The following is a 26079-nucleotide window of genomic DNA, read 5'->3' on the forward strand; positions in this document are numbered from 1 at the left end:
CTGGGAATAAAAGTGGCTCTGGGATTGAGAGTAGTTGGGGGGTTATCCTGTCAGTCTCTCCTTGGTGTACCCCACTGGTGGAAGGCGAGTTCTTTCACTGAGTTATGGATTTGACTGTTCTGTAGCCCGCTGAGTTTACCGGCCACCTCAAGTCTTGAAGCCACCTCAGACCAAGCTTCCTTCCTTTCCCTTGCATCCGTCGGGTAAGTCAGGCTGTTTGCCGTTGCCCGGCGGTTGGTTCTGTGCCTTCCTGTTCCTTGTCTCCGTCGGGTTGTGTCCCGCATCCTGCTCAGGAGTCCCGCGGCCCGCCCAGGAGGCTAGCTCCAAGAAGCCAAGACTCTGGCCCATTCTGTACCTTCCTGTTCCTTGTCTCTGTCTGGTTGTGTCCCGCGTCCTGCTCAGGAGTCCCGTGGCCCGCCCAGGAGGCTATCTCCAAGAACCCAAGACTCTGGCCTTGAGCAACCCAAGAATCCAGACTCGAGCTACCCAAGCCTCCAAGCACTCCAAGTCTCCAGAGAACCCAAGGCTCTAGCCTGGAGCTACCCAAGCCTCCAAGCACTCCAAATCCACCAGGAACCCAATTTCCATCGGGATCAATAAAGTATGTCTGTCTGTCTGTCTCCATGAACTCCAGGAACCCAAGTACCCAAGGTCTCCAAGTCTCCATGGACATCAGGAACACAAGTCTCCAAGATTCCCAAGCACCCAGGACTGTAGCCTCATTCTACCTGAGCCTCCAAGAACCCCAAGCCTCCAAGATCTCCACGAAAGCCACGAACTGCGGCCTGTCCCGTCCCTTAGCTTTGTTCCACCCTGTTCCTAGTACTTCAGTGTCAATATTTGGGTCCCATCTCAACGCTCCCCCTTATGACACTCACCTCATTTTCTTCTCTACTGAAATGACCCTCCTTTGTCAACATCCAACCGAGTCTTTCAACCTTTTCTTCAATCGCTTGTTTGAGTCTGTCCCTGTAGAACTTTGTCAGTTGGTACAGTCGATACTCGCCCCCCTCTGCCAGGAGGTCAGAGATTGTAAACTCTGGCTCTGCGAATATAAAAAGAGAATGTCGTCACAGACTCAAATATCGCTTGTCTCCACTGCTCTCACCCAACTCAACAAACCAGTCATGTCTTGAATCTTAGTGTTCACCTGCTTTCAGCTGGAAACACGGATTTTGCCCTAATCTCCAACATTGCCCTTAAAACAGACCCATCAATGCGCTGGGCCAGTCGTTAACAGGAGGACCACATTCACTAGAAACCTGTCTCTCCCACTGTCCCACCCACTCACCAATTTCAGTTTAAGATGAGCAATAAATGTTGGGACTGTCAATGATAGTCACTTCCCAGAGATACTCTCTCCATCCTGGCGAATACATCTCCCATAACTCATGTCCTGGAAATACTCTCTTATCCGGATAGCTGCATTTCCTGCGATACACATCCTGGAAATCATCAGAGCAGGGAATACATTTCCTGTAGTGGGGTAACGGGTGCCCACTACACCTCATGCACCACACCCACACATTTCCCCTCTCTGACCAACCCTCCAAGAAAGAAACACATTTACCCGCCTTCCTACCTCATTCTGTGAACACATCACCCTCACATTTCACTCACCCGCTCCTTGTTGGAGACTTGACAATTCCATGTTCAATGAGCTTCCGAGCTGACAGGCAGTCACCTCACTTGTGCTGGTTCCAGGGTCCTGATCAGTGTCTCTGACGTCACTGTCTCGGGGCTGACAGGCAGTCACCTCACTTGTGCTGGTTCCAGGGTCCTGATCGGTGTCTCTGACGTCACTGTCTCTGGACTGACTTTGCTTCACTTCCGCTGCGGCCGAACCACATTCCATTGGGACATTGCTCTCAATCTGACCCTGCTTTGGCACCTTGCTCCCCGTGTCCCGATCATCTTCCCTTAGTGATTTGCCTGGTAAAAACTGCTTGAGTACTTTCCGTGCCCGATTTAATTTCCCACCTGAAGTAAATGATGAATAGCAGGTTTAGAGTGATTTATACTCGAACAAAGATTCACAATGGGTGTCTGCAATGGAGCTGAGATGCCAGCTGACCAGATTTGGAGTGGGACTGTGCTGGTGAATGTGAGCCACACTTCCTGCCAGGTGACCATCCCGATAAGCCACTCTCAGAAAAGAACTGGATAGACACAGTAATAGTGATAAACGACTACGCATTAGTTGAAAACACTGATAACCAGCGGTCATTAATGGAACGGCATCAGGTGAAAGCGGGAATTATCAATGGGGTTACCTCCCACAGACATAAATCTCCCTGGATCACAAACTGTGCAGTCACCTGTGTCACTCACAGACAAGCCACTGGGTTACTCATGGTCCGATCCTCTAGATCACACGTTCTCTGTTTGCTTTGTCACAAACTGTCTTGTCCCCTGGGTCACAGACTGACCACTGCCTTGAGACGAACAATGTCCAGTCCCCTGGGTTACAGACTGACCATAACCTTGAAGCCCATGATGCCTGGTCCCAGGGTCCCATCCCATCTCTTGGATGATGATTGTCAGGTAATAACTGTACAAGTCATTGGCAAAGGGAGAGTCCTGCGTGCATTTCTAGCAGCTAAATTTAAAGTCTCACTTTTGCAGTCGCTAATCTATAGGATGGATGTGCTTCAGACGGAAAAAGTGTCGGGGAGATTGACAAGTACGTTACTGGATGGGGCTGTTTGGTTTTTGTGTTAAATGGTTTGGCTGGGACAGTTTGCCCTGGATCATGGGAGCTTGAATGGTAACCTTGCACATTTAATGAACAAATATAAAAAATGCATGATTTAAAATGAATGGCAGTGATGTAAATAAATGATACTCGGAACTGAATTTTTGTTAAAAGATTATGACATTTTTGATGTGATGATTGACGCCAAATATGTTTTCTGTATAAGTAAGAGGGGTAGGCATAATAAGCTGTAGCTTCAGCTGACGCCCTTTTGGTCAGTTTTAAAGAATATCTACATGTTCTTGTTTTTTTATTATTATTTAATTTTGTCTTATCAAATCATCGTTGAAAATGATGTTTTCTGTTATGTTGTTACTGACCGAAATACAATTTCATTCATTCTTTCATGCGTTCATTCGTACAAAAGGGACTGAAGAAGCATTTTTTTTCCACGGAGCGGGTGATGAGTATAAATTACGTGCAACCAGAGGAGGCTGTAACAGAAATAAAATTACAAAGTTGAGAATATGTGGCAGGAAAAAGAATAGAAGAAGTCTGCAAGGGAAATTTGGGATAAGCTGCTGGGAAATCGGGCAAGCTCAGAGACAATTAGAACAGCATGAATTAGTTGGGCCGAAGGACCCGTTTCCAGGCTGTAATCTCTCTTTCATTCCACCTGGAATCACAGGGTTGAGCACAATCACAGTGCCTACAGGAGACAGAGACAGTTGGTCACTGGTTATACCAGGTCTCCCATCAGAGATACTGGGCATTTAAATTCAGGTAGCAGATCATCTCAAGAGGGAAATAGTGAGAAATCACATTCACCTTTTGGCCACAGACCGGACATGGATTGGGGGATGAAAAACAGAAACAGGTTTATTATCACCGGCATGTGATGTGAAATTTGTTAACTTAGCAGCAGTTCAATGCAACACATAATCTTGCAGAGAAAAATAAATAATAATAATAATAATAATAATAATAATAGAAAACAAACAAGTAAACTAATTACGTATATTGAATAGATTTTTAAAACCGTGCAAAAACAGAAAGACTGTATATTAAAAATGTGAGGTAGTGTCCAAAGATTGGATGTCCATTTAGGGATCAGATGACAGACGAATCTGTTCCTGAATCGCTGAGTGTGTACCTTCAGGCTTCTGTACCTGCTTTCTGATGCTAACAGTGAGAAAAAGGCATGCCCTGGGAGCTGGAGGTCCTTAATAATGGACGCTATCTTTCTGAGACACCGCTCCCTGAAGATGTCTTGGGTATTTTGTCGGCTAGTGCCCAACATGGAGCTGACTAGATTTACTACCTTCTGCAGCTTCTCTCAGTCCTGTGCAGTAGCCCCTCCACACCAGACAGTGATGCACCGAAGCAGACCACAAGATAATCTAAAATGAAGTGTCTCCTGATCCTCAGCCATTTCCAAGGCTGGCAATGTTATCCGCTCGGCTACAGAAAGAAAATTCCCCTCATCTACTTTGCGCATCGAGGGGGGAGTTGATAGCTGCCCTGCCAAAACGTGAAATGTTGTATTATCACACAATCTCTGAAATCCCGGAAATGCTCTTATCACCTGCGTCTGAATTTTATAAATGAAAGTTGGAGATGTCTTTCACCTCTAAACAGGCCCTGATGTGTAACAAAGACTGAACCTGGACTTTTACATAACAAACAACACCGCTGTCACATTCCTGTTAGTGTTTCACTCTCAACCTGCTGGTTCAGGATCTCCGGCTCCTTTCACTCAGGTGAAGCTTTGCCTGGTGAGTGGAGTCATTCGACTATTACCGGTGTCAGGTCCCTGCGCTGGAACTGTTGGATTGATCGATTACACAAAGCCGCTTTACCAGTGGCATCAATGACACTGCTAGATGAAACTTTTCTCTGCCCTGTTAGTGCCTGTGTAAGTTTCTTAATCAACAGGGCAGAAGTTTAATTATAAAGTTCCCAGTGATCATACCTGTAGCCATTCTGATTCCGACTGACGATTGTTGATTGTCAGCGTCTTGTTTACACTTTGGTCGCAATGCAGGACAGCCCCACCTGCTGGTGATGCTCTGAATTACACACAACAAGCAGACAGTGAGTCAGAGAGAATAGGATTACTTTGCAAATGTGACAGTACTGTCATCCTCTGTATCAGAGCAGCAGAGTGCTTAGGGAACAAACATCAACTCCCACACCATGTCTGTATGTCGGTCCGGTGATACCTGGCGCATCCTACTGATTGAGTCACAGAGCAACAGAGCATAGATACAGACCCTTCAGACCATCGAGACAATGCTGACCACAGTGTACACTTAGATGGTGCTAATTTCCTGTGTTGGACCCATTTCCCTCCTGGCCTCTTCATTCCATATTCACATCCCAACTGCTTCTGGAATTATACAATCGTGCCTGCCTCACCCACTTCCTCTGGCTGCTCCCTCCACATCATCATAAACTCTGCTTGAAACCGTTGCTGCTCGTGTTGGTTTTGCAATCTATATACCACTCCTCTGCCCATTTAGATCCCCTATAAGCTACGATAATCTTCACCGTGAGTACCATCTACTAATTTTGCGTCAACCACGAACTGACCAGTCAAGCCTTGTGCACCTGCATTCACTTCATTGCTATCAACTAACAAATATCAAATGTTACTTGTAGCTTTGCGATACAGCACTACTTACGCGCCTCCATTCTGAGGAGAAACCTTCAACCATCACTCTTTGCTTGCTACCTTTAAGGAAATTTTTGAATCCATCTAACTTTCTCTCTCTGTACCGCATGAGACCTTATCTTCCAGACCAAGCTGTCATGAGGCACCTTGCCAAAGGCTTTACTGGAGTTCAATGTACAACATCCACTCCCCCACCCTCATTGATAATCATCTTGCAAAACCTTAAAAGGTATTGTTGAACACAACTTTCCATGCACCATGCCATGGTGATTCCTAATCAGTCTCTGTCGATACAAATGTTAGTAGATATTCTGTGTGTGACTGGTCCATACTGTGGAAAATTATCTCCCGCACCTACCCTTCCATTTCTCCACTCACCATCAAAAAGCCAAAATGGCAACTCGTAGTAAGATTATGCTTCTCCAGTTACTCAAGTTTCCTATCCCTAAGTATCCGCTCCAAGGGTTTGCCCACCCCCGATGTAACACTCACTGGTCTATCATCCCCAGGATTTAAACCCATTGGGTTTATTGAATTACATAACAACATTTGACAGCCTCCAATCATGTGTTACTACCCCTGTGGCCAGAGAGGATGCAATGTTCATTGTCAATGCCCCGTAATCACCCCTCACTTTCTGTAGTAACATGGTGTTTATTGGTAGATTGACCAACATCACTTTCTTAGCAGAATGGCAATATTATGCTATCATCACAATCACTGTCCATCTCATTGGTAACTCTGAATCAAAGCATTCATTAAGCACCTCACCTATCACTGCATCGTCCAGGCATGTTTCCATCTTTGCTCCTGAATATCCTACCCTCAAGCTATTCCTCCTCCACTTCTTCACCCACATGTAGAACGCCTTGGGCTTTCCTTTATCCTACTTCCCAAGAACTTCTCAAGTTCCCTTTGACTTCTATGTCGCTTCTTAAGTTCCTTCCAGGATACCATATAAGTCTGTAGAGCCTCGCTTGAGTGTTGCTTACTGTACCTAAATAATGCTTCCTTTTCCCTCTTGCTTAAATGTTCTCATCCCTTGTGAACCACGGTTCGTTTATATAAACATTCTTTCACTGTGTGTGGAACAAATCTACCCCAAACTGCATTCAAGTGTTCCTGAAACAAACTTCACAGTTCCATCTGGCATTTCCCTTTGAGAATGTTTTCCCAATTTACACCCCGAAGATGCTTCGAATATCATTGTAACTATCCATCCACTGATTAAATACTGCCTCGTATCGTCTGCTACTATCCTTGTCCATGACCATGATAAAAGTTGGGGTGTTGTGGTCTCTATCTCAAAAAGGTCACCCATCGTGACATCTGTCACCTGACCAGCATCATTGCCTCAAACTAGATACAGTATGGTAACTCCTCCAGTTAGCCCATCCACATACTATGTCAAGAATCCCTCCTGGATACACAATGCATTCTGCCCCATTGACTCATTTTGGAACAAGGAGGTGGGATCAACAAATGAAAGTTGAGATCAATAATAATAATAACCTTGTCGTTTTTTCACCTTTCCCAAAACTGCCAAGTTATCTGCTATCATTATCCTAGTGGCTTTGGGGGAGGCCTATAGTATACTTCCAGAATGATAGCCCCCTTCCCTTTTCTGATTTCCACCCACATTGATGTCCTCTGTTTATGTAACTATCATATGATTCCTAATTAGTAAAGACAATTCTCCGCCTTTCACCCCCACCCCCTCCATATGTATTATGAAACAACTAAAACCTGGAGCATCAAACATCAATCCTGCCCTTGTAACAGTCCGGTCTGTGTAATGGTGATAACATGTACCATCCATGTTCTAAGTTACTCGTATTCTTAATACATATTGTATTGAATTAAACACATTTCCAACTGACTACATGATGCCCTGTCCACATCCGATCCTTCCACAGTCTCTGTGAACTTTGCATCTACCTTTATATCAACTCTTCTATCATCTGACCAAACACTCTGGTTCCCATCCCGCAACGACTGAGTTTAAACTAACCCCGGCAGCTCCAGCAGTCCTGGCTGCAGGGACATTTATTCATCTCAAGTACAGATATAACCCATGCCTTTGGTACGGGGCCAGATGGGAACATAAATTCATTATAAAACCTAAATATGCTTAATCACAGGTTCCTAGGTTCTGACAATTTATTAGCAGAAAAGTACTTGATGGCGACAGGGTATACAAGTGTAAATTATTGGTAGGCATTTGTTAGTTAAGACTGAAATGTGGTGCTGGGTCATTTGGCTTCAAGAGGGTTTGCGGAGGCTTGTGCGACAACATACTCGAGGGCAAGTATATCGTTGCAGATTGCAATAGACAGAGGAGTCAATGACATGTTGCTGTAGTTCACGGTAATTCCACATTTCTGTAATCACTACAGCAGGAAAAAACTGCGGCCTCTTATAAAGGGAGGAAATTCTCAACGCATTTTGAGATTATTGTGACGTAACACAGCCAAGCAAGGAAACAGCAGAACTGATAAGAGTTTGAAATGAGCAAACAATATGAGGGAATGTGCGTGGCTTCACATAGTAATTAGCAAATCTGCAGTGAGTGCAACTGGGTCTGACAGATGCATACTGGTATTCCGAGGCTGATTCAGTCCCACTCCAGCTATTTCCTACCTTCCTTGGTACAGAAATGTAATACCAAAAGGACCAATGTTTGGGTAAATAAGACTCACCAAACTTTCTCCTGACTGAATCAATGGAGATGCCAAGTCAGATGGGTCCTCTCCATTTGGGGCTCTCCGTCTTCGGGCTGGTTCATTGTTGCTGTTCCCTCGTCTTCAGTTGTGATTTTCTTCCTGTCGTGGGCTTTTCATCCAATAAATCTCGCAGGTCAGGTCTACCTTTAACCAGAGTGATAATGAAGCATGTTACTCATACAAAGTAGAACAAAGAATTAAACTTATTGGAACTTAAATCTTGAACTCATATATAATGATGCGAGTGAAGAAATCTGTAACTGCCCCTCACACTTTCCAAAGCCTGACATGGGATACAAAGAAACACACACAAAATTGCTGCAGGAACTCATCAGACCAGGCAGCATCTGTATGTCGACTCTACTCTCTTCCATAGATGCTGCCTGGCCTGCTGATTTCCTCCAGCATTTTGTGTGTGTTGCTTGGTAGCATCTGAAGATTTTCTCTTGTTTGTGATGGGACACAAAGAACTCATTACTCAGTCATGGTATAAGATACAAATCATAATGCATAGGAGTAGAATTAGGTGATTTGGTCATTCTAGTCTACTCCAAAATCAATCATGGAGGATTTTTTTTCCCAACACCGTATTCTTGCTTCCCTGCTATAGCACGCAAACTATTTAGTAATCCAGAACATGAATATACCCAACGACAGCCTCCACCCCCCTCTGTGGCATCAAATTCCACAGATCAACCAACATTTGGCTAAAGTAATTGCTCTCATCTCAGTTTTAAAGTGAAGCTTCTTTATTCTGAGGCAGCACTCTCAGATCCCAGACTCTCCGTCTAATCAATACACCCTCTCCATTTCCACTACAACCAAACCTCTTGTCATTCAGTCGGTGTAAATAATCACCCCTGTCCTAACCCGCCAACCATTTGAACTCCACTGAACACAGGCCCAGGGCCATCAAATGCTCCACATACATAATGCTTATCATTCCTCGGATTATTCTTTGAACCTTGTTATCAACAACTGTACTGAATGCAATTCCGGGGTAAAAATGCAGGACAATTGGTACCAGGATAATGTACTGGGAAAAGCTGTGTGGTTTTTTCGCTCTTCTATCAACTGACACAAAACAAGCGCTGGTGCGTTGATCCATTCGCAGGAGATTTAAAATGTTCCAGGGTGAATGTAATAAAGAGAAACGGGAATCACTAGAAACGCTCAGCAGGTAAGGAACAGCTGTGGGGAGAGGAAAAAAGTTAACAATTCGGTTTCCTAATCGTTCGTCAGAATGGATTCATCCAGGTTTTAGTGGAAAATCTCGGGTTGTTCTCCATGGAGAGGTAGGGACTGAGGGACGATCTGACAGATGTGTTTAAGATTATGAAAGACATAGGTAGAGTAGACAGGGAGTATCGTTTCCCTGTTTTGAAATGTCTAATACCAGAGGACATGAAATGAAGGTGTGAGGGAGTAGATGCAATGGAAATGTGAGGATAAGTTCTTTTACTCAGAGAATTGTGGATGCCCGGAATCTGCTGTCTGTTATGGTGGTGGAAGAAAATACATCGGAGGCGTTTAAGAGACATTTAGATTGGCACATGGGTGTGAGGAAGATTGAGCGGATATGGACATTGTGTAGGTAGGAGTCATTAGTTTGGGGGGGGTTGATTTACTTTTCAGCTGGTTTGGCACACCATTGTGGCCGAAGGGCCTGTTCCTGTGATGTACTGTTCCATGTTCTGTTCTATTTTCAGCATCTAGAGTTTCTATTTGACTCCCACTGGCAGATAGACAGGTGACAGTGAGGGGGAATTTCCAAATGTGAATTGAATTCTGAAACCCCGGTCTATTTCTACTGGTGCAAACACAAAACAGGGTATTTAATCACAGCCTCTCCCTGTGAGGGATGGAATGGGAAATCATTCTCTGCTTTGCTTCCAAAGGAACTTCAGAAACAAACACCTGAGCACAGAACAGAAATATTCGCTCAACATCTCATAAACCCGGACAACTTGATCCCCGGACTCATTTAATCTGGGTCAAGACATGTGTGGTAACCCAGGATGCAACCTGAGAGGGTCACAGTCCACACCGAGAGCCTCGCACATCTTTTCCACATCTCACAATGGGTGTTCCCGCATCTCACACTGAGAGATTCACGCTACCAGTATCCAGCCCCCGGAGACGTCTGCTTCATTGCGGAACATCCAGACGCATATGTAAAGGCACCAACGTAGACCGAAACCCAAACAGTCCCATATTCCTGGAGACCCCATCCCAAGATTGTATCGCAAGCACAAACTCTCCCAGGGCTCTTTACTGCCGGTAATATGCGGCAGTGTCTCAGCTAATCCCAGTTCAAAAATTTACACTCCCACACCAACCCATGAAAGAATTGGAGCCTGATGATCCTTTGTCTGGATGGGGATCAGCCGGGAAACATGGGCATTGGGTCACGAAGAGGGTGATGATATATTTCAACTTGTCTCCACAGTTACATTGAGCACATTTGTTCATTATTTTATTGAGTGCGGTGTGGCCCAGGTCAATTAGCAGCCACTTTCCCTGTTGTGTAACAGGAACTAAATATTTTAAATATAAAATTGAAAATATAGCAATGGAAACTCACTACAGGAGATTTCATTTTGTTCTCTTGATGAAGAAGCGATTGACTAACTACAAGATGTTTGACACTTAGAACAGAATTGCACAAATACAATCCCTATAATCCATCCCGTACAGTAAATGCTCAAGGCATCCTCGTATCTGAGGCCACTCTCTCTCCGCACCATTTTGTAATGGTGATACTAAAATTCCAGTGGCTGTATTTACCCTGTCGAGGTGCATTCAGTAAATCTCATGAGTTCCAGCTCTACAGAACTCTCAGCAATGTAAACGCTGGTCCAACATAAAAACACATTGTCGGATACGACCCGTCTGCAACAAATGTCGATCATTTGTAGAAGTTTCAATAGAGATTCACAGAGCCGTTAGAGCACAGACACAGGACTGTTAGCCCATCCAGTCCGTGCCATGTTCGGTGTGATTCCATCCCCCTGCACTCAGAACATAGCCCTCTATACCCCCTCATCCATGTTCCTACCCAAAGATCTCTCAAATACTACTATCGAAACTTCAACACTCACTTCTGCTGGGAGTTGGTTCCGCATTCATACCACCCTCTGACTGAAGTAGTTCCCCTCAGATTGCCCTTAAATATGTCAGTTTTTGCCCTAAATCCATGATCTTACCCAACAAGGGAAAATGCCCACCTACATCCACCCTATTTATACCATTATAGATTTCTATATCTCTAGCGGGGGTTCCGAACCTGGGGTCGATGGACCCTTTCTTCAATTGTAGGGGCGAATGGCATAGAAAAGTTCAATGAAGTAAACGGTGAACTAGAACACATTAGAATACAGAGATAGGTCAGAAGAAAGATTGCTAATATTTATCATTGAGGTATCCTAAAACGAAAAAGCTATCACAAACAATAAGAAATTTGGCACATGGCCTTTGCCCGTTACCAAACCTGATCAATGCGTCATGGAATGTATCCGATCGGGATACTTCCCGCCTTCGTACGGCTACTGCTCTGCCCATGACTACATGAAACAGCAGACAACTGTGGACACAGTTGAGTCAAACATACCAGGTTCCCCTCCTGGTATGGGAACATTTTCTCCCTCATTGGCAGGATTCTGCAGAGAGTGGTGCAGACATCCCAGCGCATATGTAGTTGTGAACTTCCCATGATTCAGGACATTTACAAGGACAGACATGTAAAAATGGCCTGGAGGATCATTGGGGACCAGAGTCACCTCAACCACAATCTACTCCAGCTGCTACCATCCGAGAAACGGTTCCGTAGCATAAAAGCCAGGACCAACAGGCTCCGAGACAGCTTCTTCCACAAGGCCATCAGATGAAATAACCCACGTTGATTTAAGTGCACTCTATATTCTATGGACTGTTCAATTTATTAGAGATTATTACAAATTACTTTGATTGCACTTTGGACATTTATACCTTGGAGATTTATTTCACGTAACGTAAAGATTGTTAGACCTCATATTGTAAAGGATGTAAGAAATCAATTCAATTTAATTCAATTCAATTCAAACTTGCTAATCGCGCCTTGTGTATCCCCATTCAAATCAATGGCATGACCAATGAACTGCAGAGGTCTCGATATTGACACACGTCACAGGCCTCCATTCGCAAAAAAAAAAGAAAAAAAAACATCTTCAATCATCTCCCTCTGCCTCTTGTTCTCGAGCCCGGTGTGAATCCACTTCGCCAGCTCCCTGTGAATCCCACGTGACCGAACCTTCCCGATCAACTGACATGCGGGATCTTGTTACAGACTTTACCAAAGTTCAAATGAACAACATCTCTGCCCAAATTCAACTAACTCCCTAGTTAACTCTTAAATAATCTCCAAAATACTTGACAGAAATGATGTCCTATTGGACAGTGTTGACGGTGATTTCCCCACAACCAATGCCCAACATCCCGGGATTTCAGCTTCACTGCAGACTGAGAAAATTCCGATCCCAGCTGTCGAATTACCAACCTGGACTGAAGCCCGTATACTGCCAGTTCCATATCCTCAGAATCACCAGCCCAATATTATCACCCATTTAAAGACGCTTTGGTGCCGGCAATTTGCCGGTGGTGTTCCTGCAATTTCCGATTCACAAACTAAGGCGGAATTGGATTCTAATGACCCTCTGCCGGGGCCGGTGCTCAGGCTGGTTCCCCGGTCTGTATAGAGGATGCGGATACACTTCAGCCTGACCCCAGCAGCTAAACCGAGTACATTTGATCACAATCTTCCTGCTGTGTGGGATCTTGCCAGCAGAGCTGGCTGCCATGTTTCCTGCAGTGTAGCCGGAACAAAATGTAAAATTATAAAGTAGAAAATGCTGGGAGCTCAGTACATCAGACTACGTCTCTGAAAGGAGAAATGGTGGAAGACCCAGTTCCAGAACTGAGACTGTCCAAGATGCTGCCGATCTGCTGAGCGTCTCCAGTATTTTCCCTTCCTTACTTTAAATTTCCTGCAACTGTATTTTCTCCCTCTTCATTTTAACACACAGATAGTAAATGATTGCAACCCTAAACTGTAAATGCCACACCCACCCCAACCAATTTGTTAGTTCTGGGTTCATTCTGACCCTGGTGTAACACATCCCACACAGTCAATACTCACAGCATCCTTTCCTCCCACTATCACTCTGTTACATTTGCTCCCGAGGCCACTGTCTCTACGCTGAGAGGCGGTGACCACAGAGCGATAAAAACTGCAACACTTGCTGCAGCTCTGACGGGCCGTTACCCTGGAAACAGAGGAAGTGGCTCACCGAAAATAAACAAAAAATGAAACAACAAACTCAACTTCAGATGCTATGGGTTCCATTATGGCAAAGGTTAACACTGTAGCCATTTTGTAACGGTGAATCTAAAATGGAAATGGCTGCTTTTACTCTGCCAAATGCTGTGTTCAATTAAACCTCTGGTAGTCCTAACTGTCAAAAAACAATTCTGGAAAAGATGCAAAGCAAAACTTCAGAATGAAGACAAAGTTTGAAAGAGAGATTGCTGAAATATATAATTGCAGCAATGGGAACACTCTGGGCAGAGGTTGAACAAGATGGTTGATATATATCATTGAGGTGGTGGGATACAGACTGGACAGAGGTTGAACAAGATGGTTGATATATATCACTGAGGTGGTGGGATACAGACTGGACAGAGGTTGAACAAGATGGTTGATATATATCATTGAGGTGGTGGGATACAGACTGGACAGAGGTTGAACAAGATGGTTGATATATATCATTGAGGTGGTGGGATACAGACTGGACAGAGGTTGAACAAGATGGTTGATATATATCATTGAGGTGGTGGGATACAGACTGGACAGAGGTTGAACCAGATCGGCAGGGAATGAGCAGATGGAGCCAGATGGGAGAATGGGATGAAGAGCAATCTCTGATGTTCCTCCCGCAATACATCGACCCTGAAATAATAGTACGCACGAGTAGATAACAGATTCCAATATAACAAAACCAGAACAAACAATAAGAACATTGGTATATGACCTTTTCCACTCTACAAGCTTTATAAATGCTCCACAGAAAGTAGGAAGTATCCCATCCCGATACTTCACATCTTCATCCGGCTACTGCTCTTCCTTTAATTGAATAAAATAGCGGAGAACTGTGGTCACAGCTGAGTACATCATAGAAACCAACCACCCCTCCATGGACTCTGTCTACACTTCCCACTGCCTCAGTAAAACAGCCAACATAATGAAAGATCCCCACAACCCTGAACATTCTCACTTCTAATGCTCCATCGGTCCGAAGATAAAATAAAACAGAAACATACCACCGGGCTCGAGGACGGTGTCCATTCTGCTGTTAGAAGCGAACAGCGTGATGAGTGGACTCCTGACCTCACAGTCTAAATCGATGTGACCTTGCACCACATATCTACCTGCACTGCACTTTCTCTGTAACCAGAATGATTTGTTTTACCTCAATGTACTGCTGCAATGTATTGATTTGTGTGGAGAATACCGGAGACACGATCTTCACTCAACCTCTGTACATGGAAAACAAAATAAAGATTCCCTGTTCCAATCGCTTGGAAATATTAGACAGCTTGGGTTGCTCCTTTGGAAATTCTGGAGCGAGTATACACATTTCTGACAAACCCAAATAAATGAACAAGACTTAACTCTCGTATGAATAGGGCCAGATATCGGGAAACACTGTCAGCATTTCGACGAGTCGTAGCAATGGAAAGAAGATGGAAATAAACTTCCCAGTCCCCCAAGAGGACATGAGAGATCTGGATCTTTCTGTCCTGTCTGAACGGGGAAAGATGAAACTACTCATACACGTGGAGCAGTGTCCCGGGGGTGCGATTACTCTGTTTAACGCTCGAGTCTGCAAGAACACAACGGGCCGAACAGCCGCTTCCAGTGTGCTGGAAATATGTAAAACAATTATCGAACCCAGGCGTCGATCCAGGTGAAGTTTGGATCCGATACCGGGCCGGGTGATGACGGTAAAGTTCACCAGGTACATCTTAATGGATGGGTTCAGTCTCGGCATCACCACCTCATCCCGCTCCTGGGACCAGAACACCAGGGGCTGACCGGCGGCACATCTCAGGCGGTTCCGTGTGAAGGTCCCATAACCCGGACCGACCACGACAGGTTGTGTCCAGGAAGCGGGACGAGGCCGCCAGTTCGAGGAAGTTGACGGGACTCTCTGCCCAACATCAGGTTCCCCTCCCCCGGGATCGGCTTCAGTACTCACCGATGGGAAATTGTCGGTCGCGTTCACCCCGAGTGACCGACCTCAATACTCACCGATGGGAACTTGATCAATTTGTCCCGCGGACAGCGATTGGTCCACCGGCTCCCCGCCGACGATCCGCTTCAACAGAGAACGGAACGAAAACCCCGCCCATCCGGAGTCTGTGAGAGCGGGGGCGGGGCCTCGGAAGCTAAAACCTCAGATGCTGCTGATCTGCGTTTGAAATGGGAATGAGAAGTGGATCAGGCGATGGGTGGAGGGTCTCCCGTCCGAACCGCTGACTCCGCTCCTCGCCCATCTCACACTGCCCGACCTACCTGCCGCATTTTACACATTATTTCATATTTACACCAGCTACATTGTTAATTTTTCTCTCTGTATCTTCCCCGTCCCCATCTCTCCACCTCCTGGTTCTCAGAGTTACGGGTTCGATTCCCATCCCGGTCCGATCCACAATTCCCACCCGAAGAGGAAATGTGCAGGATTCATTGAAACGACTTCTGTGTTTATAAACACTAATTTCTATTCACATTCCTCTGGCCTCACTGGACAGGAACACTGAAACATCAAGTGAGAAACAGCAGGAGGCCATTCAGCCCCTCTAACCATCAGCAAGATGGCGGCTGCTCTCCCATCTCAGCCACATGTTTCTCCACGATCCTCATTTCCTCGATCCCTTCGGTCTCCACACATCGCCGGCCTCTGATTTATGTGAAGACCATCCCTGAGACTTCATCGTCCTCCAGGAATCAGTCTGGTCAATCTCTATAACAAATACTCTCTAACCTCTTCGATAATCCTCCATGGAATTAAATATCTTCTGCAGCCCGTGTTACCCCAACTACTCATCTCCCACCCCGTCACTATTTCCATCGTCCCACCTCTCCCTCACCTGGATCCACCTCTCACTCCCCAGCTCTTGCCCATTCCCACCCTTCACCTCTTTCCTCTGACTATTTCTCATCCACTCTCAGTCCAGAGGGAGGGTCTCAGCCCGAAATGCTGACGGTCCATTTCCCTCTACAGATGCTGCGTTTCTGAGTTTCTCCGGCAGTTTGTTCTTTGGTCTGTCTAACCCGTGTTAGTATGGGGAGCGGGATTTTACACCATATTCCAGGTACAATCTCAACAAAGCCCAAATAATTACTTCAAACACGAGAAAGCCTGCAGATGCTGGAAATCCAAAGCAACAGACACAAAATGCCAGGGGAATTCAGCACAACAGGCAGTATCTTTGGACAAGAGTAAACAGTCGACATTTTGGACCACCGGCCTTTATCATTCCCGAGGAGGAGGGGAAGTGATCTGAATGAAAAGATTGGGGAAGAGACAGAGGCGAGCTGGGTGGTGATTGGTGAACTCAAATGTTGGGCGGGTCAAGGGCTGGAGAATAAAGAATTGGAGCATTGTCAATAGGAGAAAGGGAAAGAGGGGACCCAGGGGGAAGTAAAGAGCTGGTGAGCAGAAATGGAAGTTCAGAGTGGGGAATAGAGAAGTGGGTGGGGGGCGGAATTTGTTTACTGGAAGGAGAATTCAATATTCATACAATCAGGTTGGAGGGTACCCAGATGGAATATATCCTGCTCCTCCACCCTCTGGGTGGTCTCCTCTTGGCACAAGAGAAGGCCATCGGTCGAGACCTCTGAATGGGAATCAGAATTAAAATGTCTGACAACTGCAGAGTCCCCCTTGTGGCAGATGATACAGAGATGCTCGACAAAACCCTCTCCCAATTTATGGCGGGTCTCACCAATGTAAAGGAGGCCGCATTGGGAGCACCGGAAACAATAGACGACCCCAGCAGGTACGCAGGTGAAGTGCTGCCTCACCTGGAAGGACTGTTTTGTGTCTGAATGGAGGGGAGGGAGGGGTGTACGGGTAGGTGTAGCGCTTAGGCCGTATGCAGGGATAAGTGGCTGGAGGGAGATTAGTGAGGAGGGATGAATGAACAAGGCCATTGTGGAGGGAGTGATCCCTGTTGAAAGAACAGAGTGGGGTGGTGTTTAGTTGTAAGATCTCTTTGGAGATGGTGGAAGTTGCAGGGGCTGAAGGCATGGTAGACAAGGACAAGAGGAACACTATCACTAGGAGGGCGGTGGGAAGGGGTGAGCACGGACGTACTAGAAATGGAGGTGATGCAGGTAAGGACAGCATCCATAGTGGGATCAAGTTCAGCGGATGCAAGAAAACTGAGAAGAGTGAAGAGTATCTTAAAGATGATAGGTTGGGAAGAGGTATGGTCGAGATTATCATGAGAATCAGGAGGTTTATAATAGTAGATTCACAATCTGTCTCCAGAGATGGAGACAGAGAGGTCAAGAAAAGGGGAGCGAGGAGTGGGAAATGGACCAGGTAAATTTGAGTACAGGGTGAAAGTTGGAGGCAAAGTTAATGAAGTCAACGAGCTCAGCATGCGTGCAGGAGGCAGAGCCAATGCAGTCGTAGATGTAGCAAAGGAAAAGAGGGGACGAATACCCGTATAGACTTGGAAAATGGACAGTTCCACAAAGCCAACAAAAAGGCAGGCATAACTGGGACCCATGTGGGTGCCCATGGCTACACCTTTGGTTTGGAGGAAGTGGGAGGAGCCAAATGAGAAATTATTTAGAGTAAGACCTAGTTCTGCTAGACAGAGGAGAGTGGAGGTAGAGGGGAATTGGTTAGGTCTGGAATCCAAAAAGAAGCGAAGAGCTTCGAGACCGTCCGGGTGAGGGATGGAGCTATATAGGGACTGGACGTCGATGGTGAAAATAAGGTGATGGGTGCCAGGGAACTTAAAATCATTGAAAAAATTCAAAGCATGAGAAGTGTCACGAACATAGGTGGGAAGAGATTGAACAAGGGGGGATAAGACAGTGTCAAGGTATGCAGAAATTAGTTCCGTGGGGCAGGAGCAAGCTGAGACAATAGGTCTACCTGGACAGGCAGGTTTGTAGATCTTGGGTAGGAGGTAGAAACGGCAAGTGCGGGGCATATAAGGTTGGTGGCAGTAGATGGGATATCCCCAGAGCTGATAAGGTTGGTAATGGTGTGGAAGACTGTGGCCTGGTGCTCCTTAGTGGGGTCATGACCGAGGGGTAAATAAGAGGAGGTATCAGCGAGTTGCCGCAGTGCCTCGGCCAGGTAGAGGTCAGTACACCAGACTACAACAGCGGGTTTTAGAGTGAGGTTAGGATTGGTGCGGAGGGAGTGGAGAGCAGAGTATTCGGAATGAGTGAGGTTGAAATTGGAACAAGTTGTAGTGAAGTGGTGAAGTCGAGATGGTTGATTTTCCATCGGCAGTTAGCAATAAAGAGTTCCAGAGCAGGCAGAAGACCAGAGTGGGGTGTCTATGAAGAGGAAGGGGGTTGAAGACGGGAGAAAGGGTCATCGGTGGGGGTGGAAGAGTCCTTGCCAAAATGTGAGCTTGGAGACAGAGCTGGCGGAAGAAGAGTTCAGCGTCATGGTGTACGCGGAACTTGCTTAGGTGTGGGTGAAGGGGGATAACGGTGAGGCCCTTACTGAGGACAGAGCGCTCTGCCTCAGAGAATGGAAAGTCGGAGGGGATGGCAAAGATAGATAGATAGATACTTTATTCATCCCCATGGGGAAATTCAACATTTTTTCCAATGTCCCATACACTTGTTGTAGCAAAAACTAATTACATACAATACTTAACTCAGTAATAATATGATATGCATCTAAATTACTAACTCAAAAAGCATTAATAATAGCTTTAAAAAAAAGTTCTTAAGTCCTGTCAGTTGAATTGTAAAGCCTAATGGCATTGGGGAGTATTGACCTCTTCATCCTGTCTGAGGAGCATTGCATCGATAGTAACCTGTCGCTGAAACTGCTTCTCTGTCTCTGGATGGTGCTATGTAGAGGATGTTCAGGGTTTTCCATAATTGACCGTAGCCTACTCAGCGCCCTTCGCTCAGCTACCGATGTTAAACTCTCCAGCACTTTGCCCACGACAGAGCCCGCCTTCCTTACCAGCTTATTAAGACGTGAGGCGTCCTTCTTCTTAATGCTTCCTCCCCAACACGCCACCACAAAGAAGAGGGCGCTCTCAACAACTGACCTATAGAACATCTTCAGCATCTCACTGCAGACATTGAATGACGCCAACCTTCTAAGGAAGTACAGACCCGGCACGGATGAGAGCTGGGATCAAAGGGTGGGGGGGAGTGAGGCTAGTTGAGTAAATGGAGAGGGAAGGGTTAGGGTGAGAGGAAGATGGAGCCTCTGAGGTTCCAGCGGTTAATGGTGGGATCTGAGGGAGAGGGGATTGTAGAGCTGGTGGTGGAAAGGGAGACGGGAGTCACAATCGAAGCATGTGTGGAGTCACAGTAGGAGGCTGCTCCCACCCCCAACGATGACCCCCTTCTCCTGCTTAAATTTCCAGCGTCTGCCGATTTCCTCGTGTTTCTGTTATCATTACACCTTTCCAGGATCTGTTTCCCTATCTGCTCCTCCATATACCTGTTACTATTGGGCGGCCTATAAAAACACCCAGTAAAGTTATTGACCCTTTTCTGTTCCTAACCTCCACCCACAGAGACTCCGCAGACAACCCCTCCATGGCGTCTACTTTTTCTGTAGCCGTGACACTATCTCTGATCAACAGTGCCACGCCCCCACCTCTTTTGCCTCCCTCCCTGTCCTTTCTGAAACATCTAAAGCCTGGCACTTGAAGTAACCGTTCCTGTGCCTGAGCCATCCAAGTCTCTGTAATGGCCACCACATCATATCTCCAAGTACTGATCCACGCTCTAAACTCATCCGTTTTGTTCACAACACTCCTTACATTAAAATAGACACATCACAAAGCGTCGGTCTGAGCGCGTCCATTCTCTATCAGCTGCCTATTCTCCCTCTCGCATTATCTACAAGCTTTCTCTATGTGAGCCAACCTTCTCTTCCCCAGTCTCTTCAGTTCCGTTCCCACCCCCAGCAATTCTAGATTACACTCTCCCCAGTAGCCTTTGCAAACCTCCCCACCAGGATATTGAATGGGATTCAAATGCAACCCATCCTTTTTGTATAGGTCACAGCTGCCCCAAAAGAGGTCCGAATGATCCAGAAATCTGAATCCCTGCCCCCTGCTTCAATGCCTCAGCCACACATTTATCCTTCACCTCTTTCTATTCCTACTCTCAATGTCGCATGGCACAGGCAGTATTCCCGAGATTACTACCTTTGGGGTCCTTCTTCTCAATTTGCTTCCAAACGCCCTATAGTCTTTTTTCAGGACATCTTCCCTTTTCCTACCTATGTCATTGGTGCCAATATGTACCACGACCTCTGGCTCCTCACCCTCCCACTTCAGGATATCATGGACGCGATCTGAAACATCCCGGACCCTGGCACCTGGGAGGCAAACTACCATCCGAGTTTCCTTCCTGCATCCACCGAATCACCTGTCTGACCACTACTATAGAGTCTCCTATCACTACTGCCTGAGTATAGGCGACGTTTCGGGCCGAGACCCGTCTTCTGGACTGGAAGTAAGACATTAAAAGTCAGCGTTAGAAATGGTGGAGGAGAGGAAGAGGTAAATGGAATCAATCAGGTGAAATCAGGAGGGGGGGAGTGGTGAAGCAAAGAGCTGGAGGTCGGTTTGTTAAAGGACTGGAGAAGGGAGAATCTGATAGGATTCTGACAGAAGGCCTTGGAAGAAAGGGAAGGAGAAGAGTCACCAGAGTGAGGTGCAGGTTTGGAGATATAGTGAGAGAGCGCCTTCTCGAACTTCCGATAATTATACCCCTCCACCATTTTCCTTTACCATCCCGACTCCCATTTCCTTCTCTCACCTTCCCATCGTCTTCCTCTGATGTTCGACCCCCCCTTCCCACTCTTCAGTGAAACTGAGAAAAGAGGCATTTTCACATCCAAAACAGTTTCTTATTGTCAATCTTGTGACATCCGTTCATACGATTTCGCAATATCAGGCACGGCCGCAGCTGTACAGTTTGACAGAGAAGCAGGGATCCGTTACATCAAACTGAAATGAGGAAAGTCAACACCTTACACTAAAACTGAACTTCCACTCAATCTTTGCATTTGCACTTCGCTATAGATGCATCTGATATGGAGAATAGGTTCCCACTACCGAAAACATGTATGTCTCTAATAACGTTTGAATGAAATAACTCCCACTCCTCCGCTTGAAGGAGGCTATGGCAGATTATCCGCTGATAATCTGAAATGCCCCACGTTCGGTAACTGACTGGTGAACCCCCTGGGCATAGGCTCCTCTGAAATTACATACATTTCTTACGGGGAGCAGGAACAGCATGATACTCTAATCAGGCCAATGCTATATACAATTGCATCATGACCTTTCTCATCAGTGAAGGGATGTATTCGGAACGTATTGAACACCACGTTACCAATCTGCTTGTATACCTTCACTGATGTTTGAACTTCCATCACCTTGTTTTTCTCTACATCAACTCTCTCGAGAACCCCGGCACTCATTGCGAATATCTCAGCCCTACTCACCCATACATGGTAATCAGCCCGTACCTTAATATTGATCCCTGTCTGCCCTTCAACATCCATTTGACAAATTGATCAGTTTCATCCCAGAACTGATAACCTGCTACTGCGACGTCAATCTAGACACAGTGAAATGCTTTTCTTGCGTGCCATTCAGTTCAGACATTTCAATACATAGGTATATCAAGGTGCTGCATCAGGAAAAATAAAACAATGTTGTGTTGTATTTATAGGGCAAGTGCAGTTCAGATTGTGAAATAAGTAAATCTAACTATCTACCTCAAGGACACAACGAAATTCCCCAATATTCATTGCTGCTGGTTTCCCCACACAAGTTGATCCAAAGGGAAGTAGCCAATCAACAAATCAATAAGATCCAAATTTGTTCACGTCGCGGACCAGCCCCCAATTTTGTTACGATTTCGTAACGTACCAGCAGCAAGAGATTATACACTGTCGGGTTTTAATGTTAAAACCATTATTTTAGTTAGTATCTACTTATAAAATAGCAACTTAAACAAGATAAGCAAAAGTTAACAATGTTATTTATATGTGTGTGTGTGTGTGTGGCTTCAACACTCACGGTACAACCCTGCGTCTCTCCTAACACCTGTGACAGCGCTCCGTGTAGATGTGCTCAACGGTTTGAACAGCATTACCCTGAGGGAATTAGCCATATCTCCTAACCTTTTGTGTGATTTTACATTCAAGGTCATTTGCATTTTCATATCCTAATGCTACCAATAAATCCACTCTTCAGAAAACCTCCTGTAAACACTGAGAGTCACCATCTGACAAAGATTAACACAGCGGCCATTTGGTAACTTTGAAACTAAAACTGTGGTGACTATCTTTATCTTTCCACATTCTGCATTAAATAAATCCTCTGGTAGTTCCAGGTAACAAACTCTGATTTCAGAAATAACTCCGTGAGGCGAAAGACTTCACAATGAAGGCAACGGTAGAAGAGAGATTGTCGATATTTATCATCGAGGTGGTGGGATGCAGGCTGGACAGATGTTGAACAAGATGGGCAGGGATTAAACAGATGGAACGGGTGGGAGAAGGGATCAAGGACGACCTCTGATGTCCCTCCAGCAATACACAGATACAGAATTAACAGTACATACTGCTATGTACTGAAATGACAAAGATAGAGCAACAGGAACTTTGGCATTTACCCTTCTTCCCGAACCAACTATTATCAACACACGGTGGGTATCCCCAGGTTCGGAGTGAAGGTCTCACAACCCGGACAGACCCCGGCAGATTTTGTCCAGGAAGCGGGGTGAGACCGGGAGTCGGGGAAGTTAACGGGACTCACTGCCCAGCATCGGCCGGGACCGGACTCAGTACTCACCGCATGGATCTTCTCAGTCCCGCTCCGCAGAGAATGATCCGACCCCCCCCAACCCCTTGCTCCCCGCCCGAGGGGGCGAGGACCCTCTCCCGATCTGGATCTCGTAGACAATCCGCCGCTCCGGACCCGCTTCAACACAAAGAAAAAAATCACTGACCAGCCCGGGAATGTGAGCATGCGCAGTGTGCTTATTGCGTCATCAGAGTGTGGGCGGGGCCTCGGAGACAAACCCGCAGATGCTGCCGATTCAAGTCACTTTTATTCTCATTTCGACCATAACTGCTGGTACAGTACACAGTAAAAATGAGACAACGTGTTTTTTTTTCAGGACCATGGTGTTACATGACACAGTACAAAAACTGGACTGAACCACATAAACAATAACACAGATGCATTGTCTGAGCCATTTAAACCACCTGTTCCCACCCACCTGCACAGTAGCCATATTCCCCCATCCATATTTTCAAATGTGAAATCGTGCTCGCATGTACCACTCCTGTTGGCAGCTCGTTCCACATTCTCTCAACCCTCTGATTGAAGACTTATCTACTCATGTCCCACTAAAACTTTTCATCTTTCACCCACAATGCATGATCTCTGGTTGTCGTTCCACCCGACTTCAGTGGAAAAGACCTGCTTGCACTCAGCTATCTATACCCATCTTCTCTCCTCTCAATTTTTAGCATTTCAAGGATTAAAGTCCAAAACTATTCAACCTTTCCTTATCATTCAGGGCCTCCAGAAACCTCCTTGAAGTTTTTCCCAGTACACTTTCAAACTTACACCTTTCCTGTGGGTAGGTGACCAAAACTACACACAATACTCTAAATTCGGAGTCACCGATGTCATATACAACTTCAAAATAACATCCCATCTCCTGTAGTCAATAATTTAATTGATGAAGGTCACTATGCCAAAAGCATTTATTAACCACCCTATCTACCTGTGGTGCTGCTTTCAATGAATTATGGACCTCTATTCCCAGATCCTTTTGTTCCACCGCAACGTTAGTGCTCTACTGTTTACTTACTCTGTAACACCTACCATAGCACAACACTTCACACTTGCCTGCATTAAATTCCATCTGCCATTTTCAGCACAGTATTTCCAGCTGTTCCAGATCCCTGTAACCTATGATAGATAATTTGCCTCTCTGTCAACTACACCCCTAATCCTGGTGTCACATGTAAATGTGCTTATCAAGTTAAAAACATTACCATCCCAATCATTGATATAGATGACAAACAGCAACGGACCCAACGATTAATGGAGATAATCATCTACCATCACAGTCCACCTTCTAATGGAGACAATCATCTACCATCACAGTCCACCTTCTCCCAAAATGCTATTGTCTACTCCAATTTACTTCCTTACGTTGAACGTGATGCAAATGAATTTTCTTGACCAACCTCCCACGCAGGATTGTTAAATGCTTACAAAAGACCATGTAAACAATATTCGCTTCATTGTCTTTATCTACTTTACCGGTAACATTCCCCATAACCTCATCAAAAAAAAAATTGTGTGTGTTGCCAGGAGTAAACAAAGTCATGCTGACTGTTCCAAGTCAGTCTTGTCTTTTCAAATACTTACATATGCAGTGCTTCTAATAGTGATGTCAGAAGCACTGGTCTATAGTTTGCTGGTTTATTTTTTTAAGCCTTTCTTCAACAGCAGGTCTATATAACCCATGTCAGTATGGGGAGCGGGATTTTACACCATATTCCAGGTACAATCTCAACAAAGCACAAGTAATTGTTAATGTCATTTCACTCTTACACCCAATGACTACAATGTACATTTCACCTCCCTCTCTACCCACTGCACTTAAACTCTCCATTTTAACACACTCAGGATTTCAGTTTCTCCTACAGAAGTGGGTGATCTCCCATTTCCCACACTGGGCTCCAGTGACCTGTTGTTCCCACTCACTCCTTTTGCCTCCATTACCCCAAAACTTCTCAACAAAAGACACAGAACAGTACAGCACAGTGCTCAGTCTATTCAATTAATGAAATGGCCAACTAAACTAATCCCATCTGCCAGAGCAATGTCCATATCCTTCCATTTTCCTCACATTCATGTGCTGATCTAAATATCTCTTAAAAGTCCCAATGTATCTGCCACTACCATCACCCCAGGCAGCACAGACTGGATGGAGGTTGAAGAAGATTGTTGATATACATCATTGAGATGATGGGATACAGACTGGACAGCGGTTGAACAAGATGGTTGATATATATCATTGAGGTTGTGGGATACAGACTGGACAGAGGTTGAACAAGATGGTTGATATATATCATTGAAGTGGTGGGATACAGACTGGACAGAGGTTGAACAAGATGGTTGATATATATCATTGAGGTGGTGGGATACAGACTGGACAGAGGTTGAACAAGTTGGTTGATATATATCATTGAGGTGGTGGGATACAGGCTGGACAGAGTTTGAACAAGATGTTGATATATATCATTGAGGTGGTGGGATACAGACTGGACAGAGGTTGAACAAGATGGTTGATATATATCATTGAGGTGGTGGGATACAGGCTGGACAGAGGTTGAAGAAGATGTATATATATATCATTGAGGTGGTGGGATACAGGCTGGACAGAGGTTGAACAAGATGGGCGGGGAATGAGCAGATGGGATCAGCTGGGAGAAGGGATCAAGGATGATCACTGATGGTCCTCAGGAGAAGGGGTTTGTCAACAGCCCGCCCCTACATTTCTAATGAGCAGCACTGTTTACTGTTCTTGTGTTAAAATGCTTTTGTGGGATTATGATGGGATGTTCCAGTTCATTTATTGTTACCTTTTAGCTTGGATTATAGTTACTTGCTTGTGTATT

The 26079-nt window shown here is 45.5% G+C and overlaps 2 protein-coding genes across 5 annotated transcripts in view; both read right to left on the minus strand.

Annotated features, from left to right (window-relative positions):
- LOC140723553 (NACHT, LRR and PYD domains-containing protein 3-like) overlaps window positions 1-1751 on the minus strand; it is a 32242-nt gene extending 30491 nt beyond the window's left edge. Inside the window, exons 1-2 of the mRNA XM_073038127.1 lie at window positions 1621-1751; window positions 879-1045 (exon numbers count right to left, since the gene is read on the minus strand). Coding sequence (XP_072894228.1) covers window positions 879-1045; window positions 1621-1651 — 198 coding nt within the window. The 5' untranslated portion in view covers window positions 1652-1751. The remainder of the gene's footprint in view (window positions 1-878; window positions 1046-1620) is intronic.
- LOC140723535 (NACHT, LRR and PYD domains-containing protein 3-like) overlaps window positions 1-26079 on the minus strand; it is a 488497-nt gene that overhangs the window by 460466 nt on the left and 1952 nt on the right. The window lies entirely within an intron of this gene.

The sequence above is a fragment of the Hemitrygon akajei genome, unplaced genomic scaffold (assembly GCF_048418815.1).
Source record: "Hemitrygon akajei unplaced genomic scaffold, sHemAka1.3 Scf000118, whole genome shotgun sequence".
Classification (NCBI taxonomy): Eukaryota; Metazoa; Chordata; class Chondrichthyes; order Myliobatiformes; family Dasyatidae; genus Hemitrygon; species Hemitrygon akajei.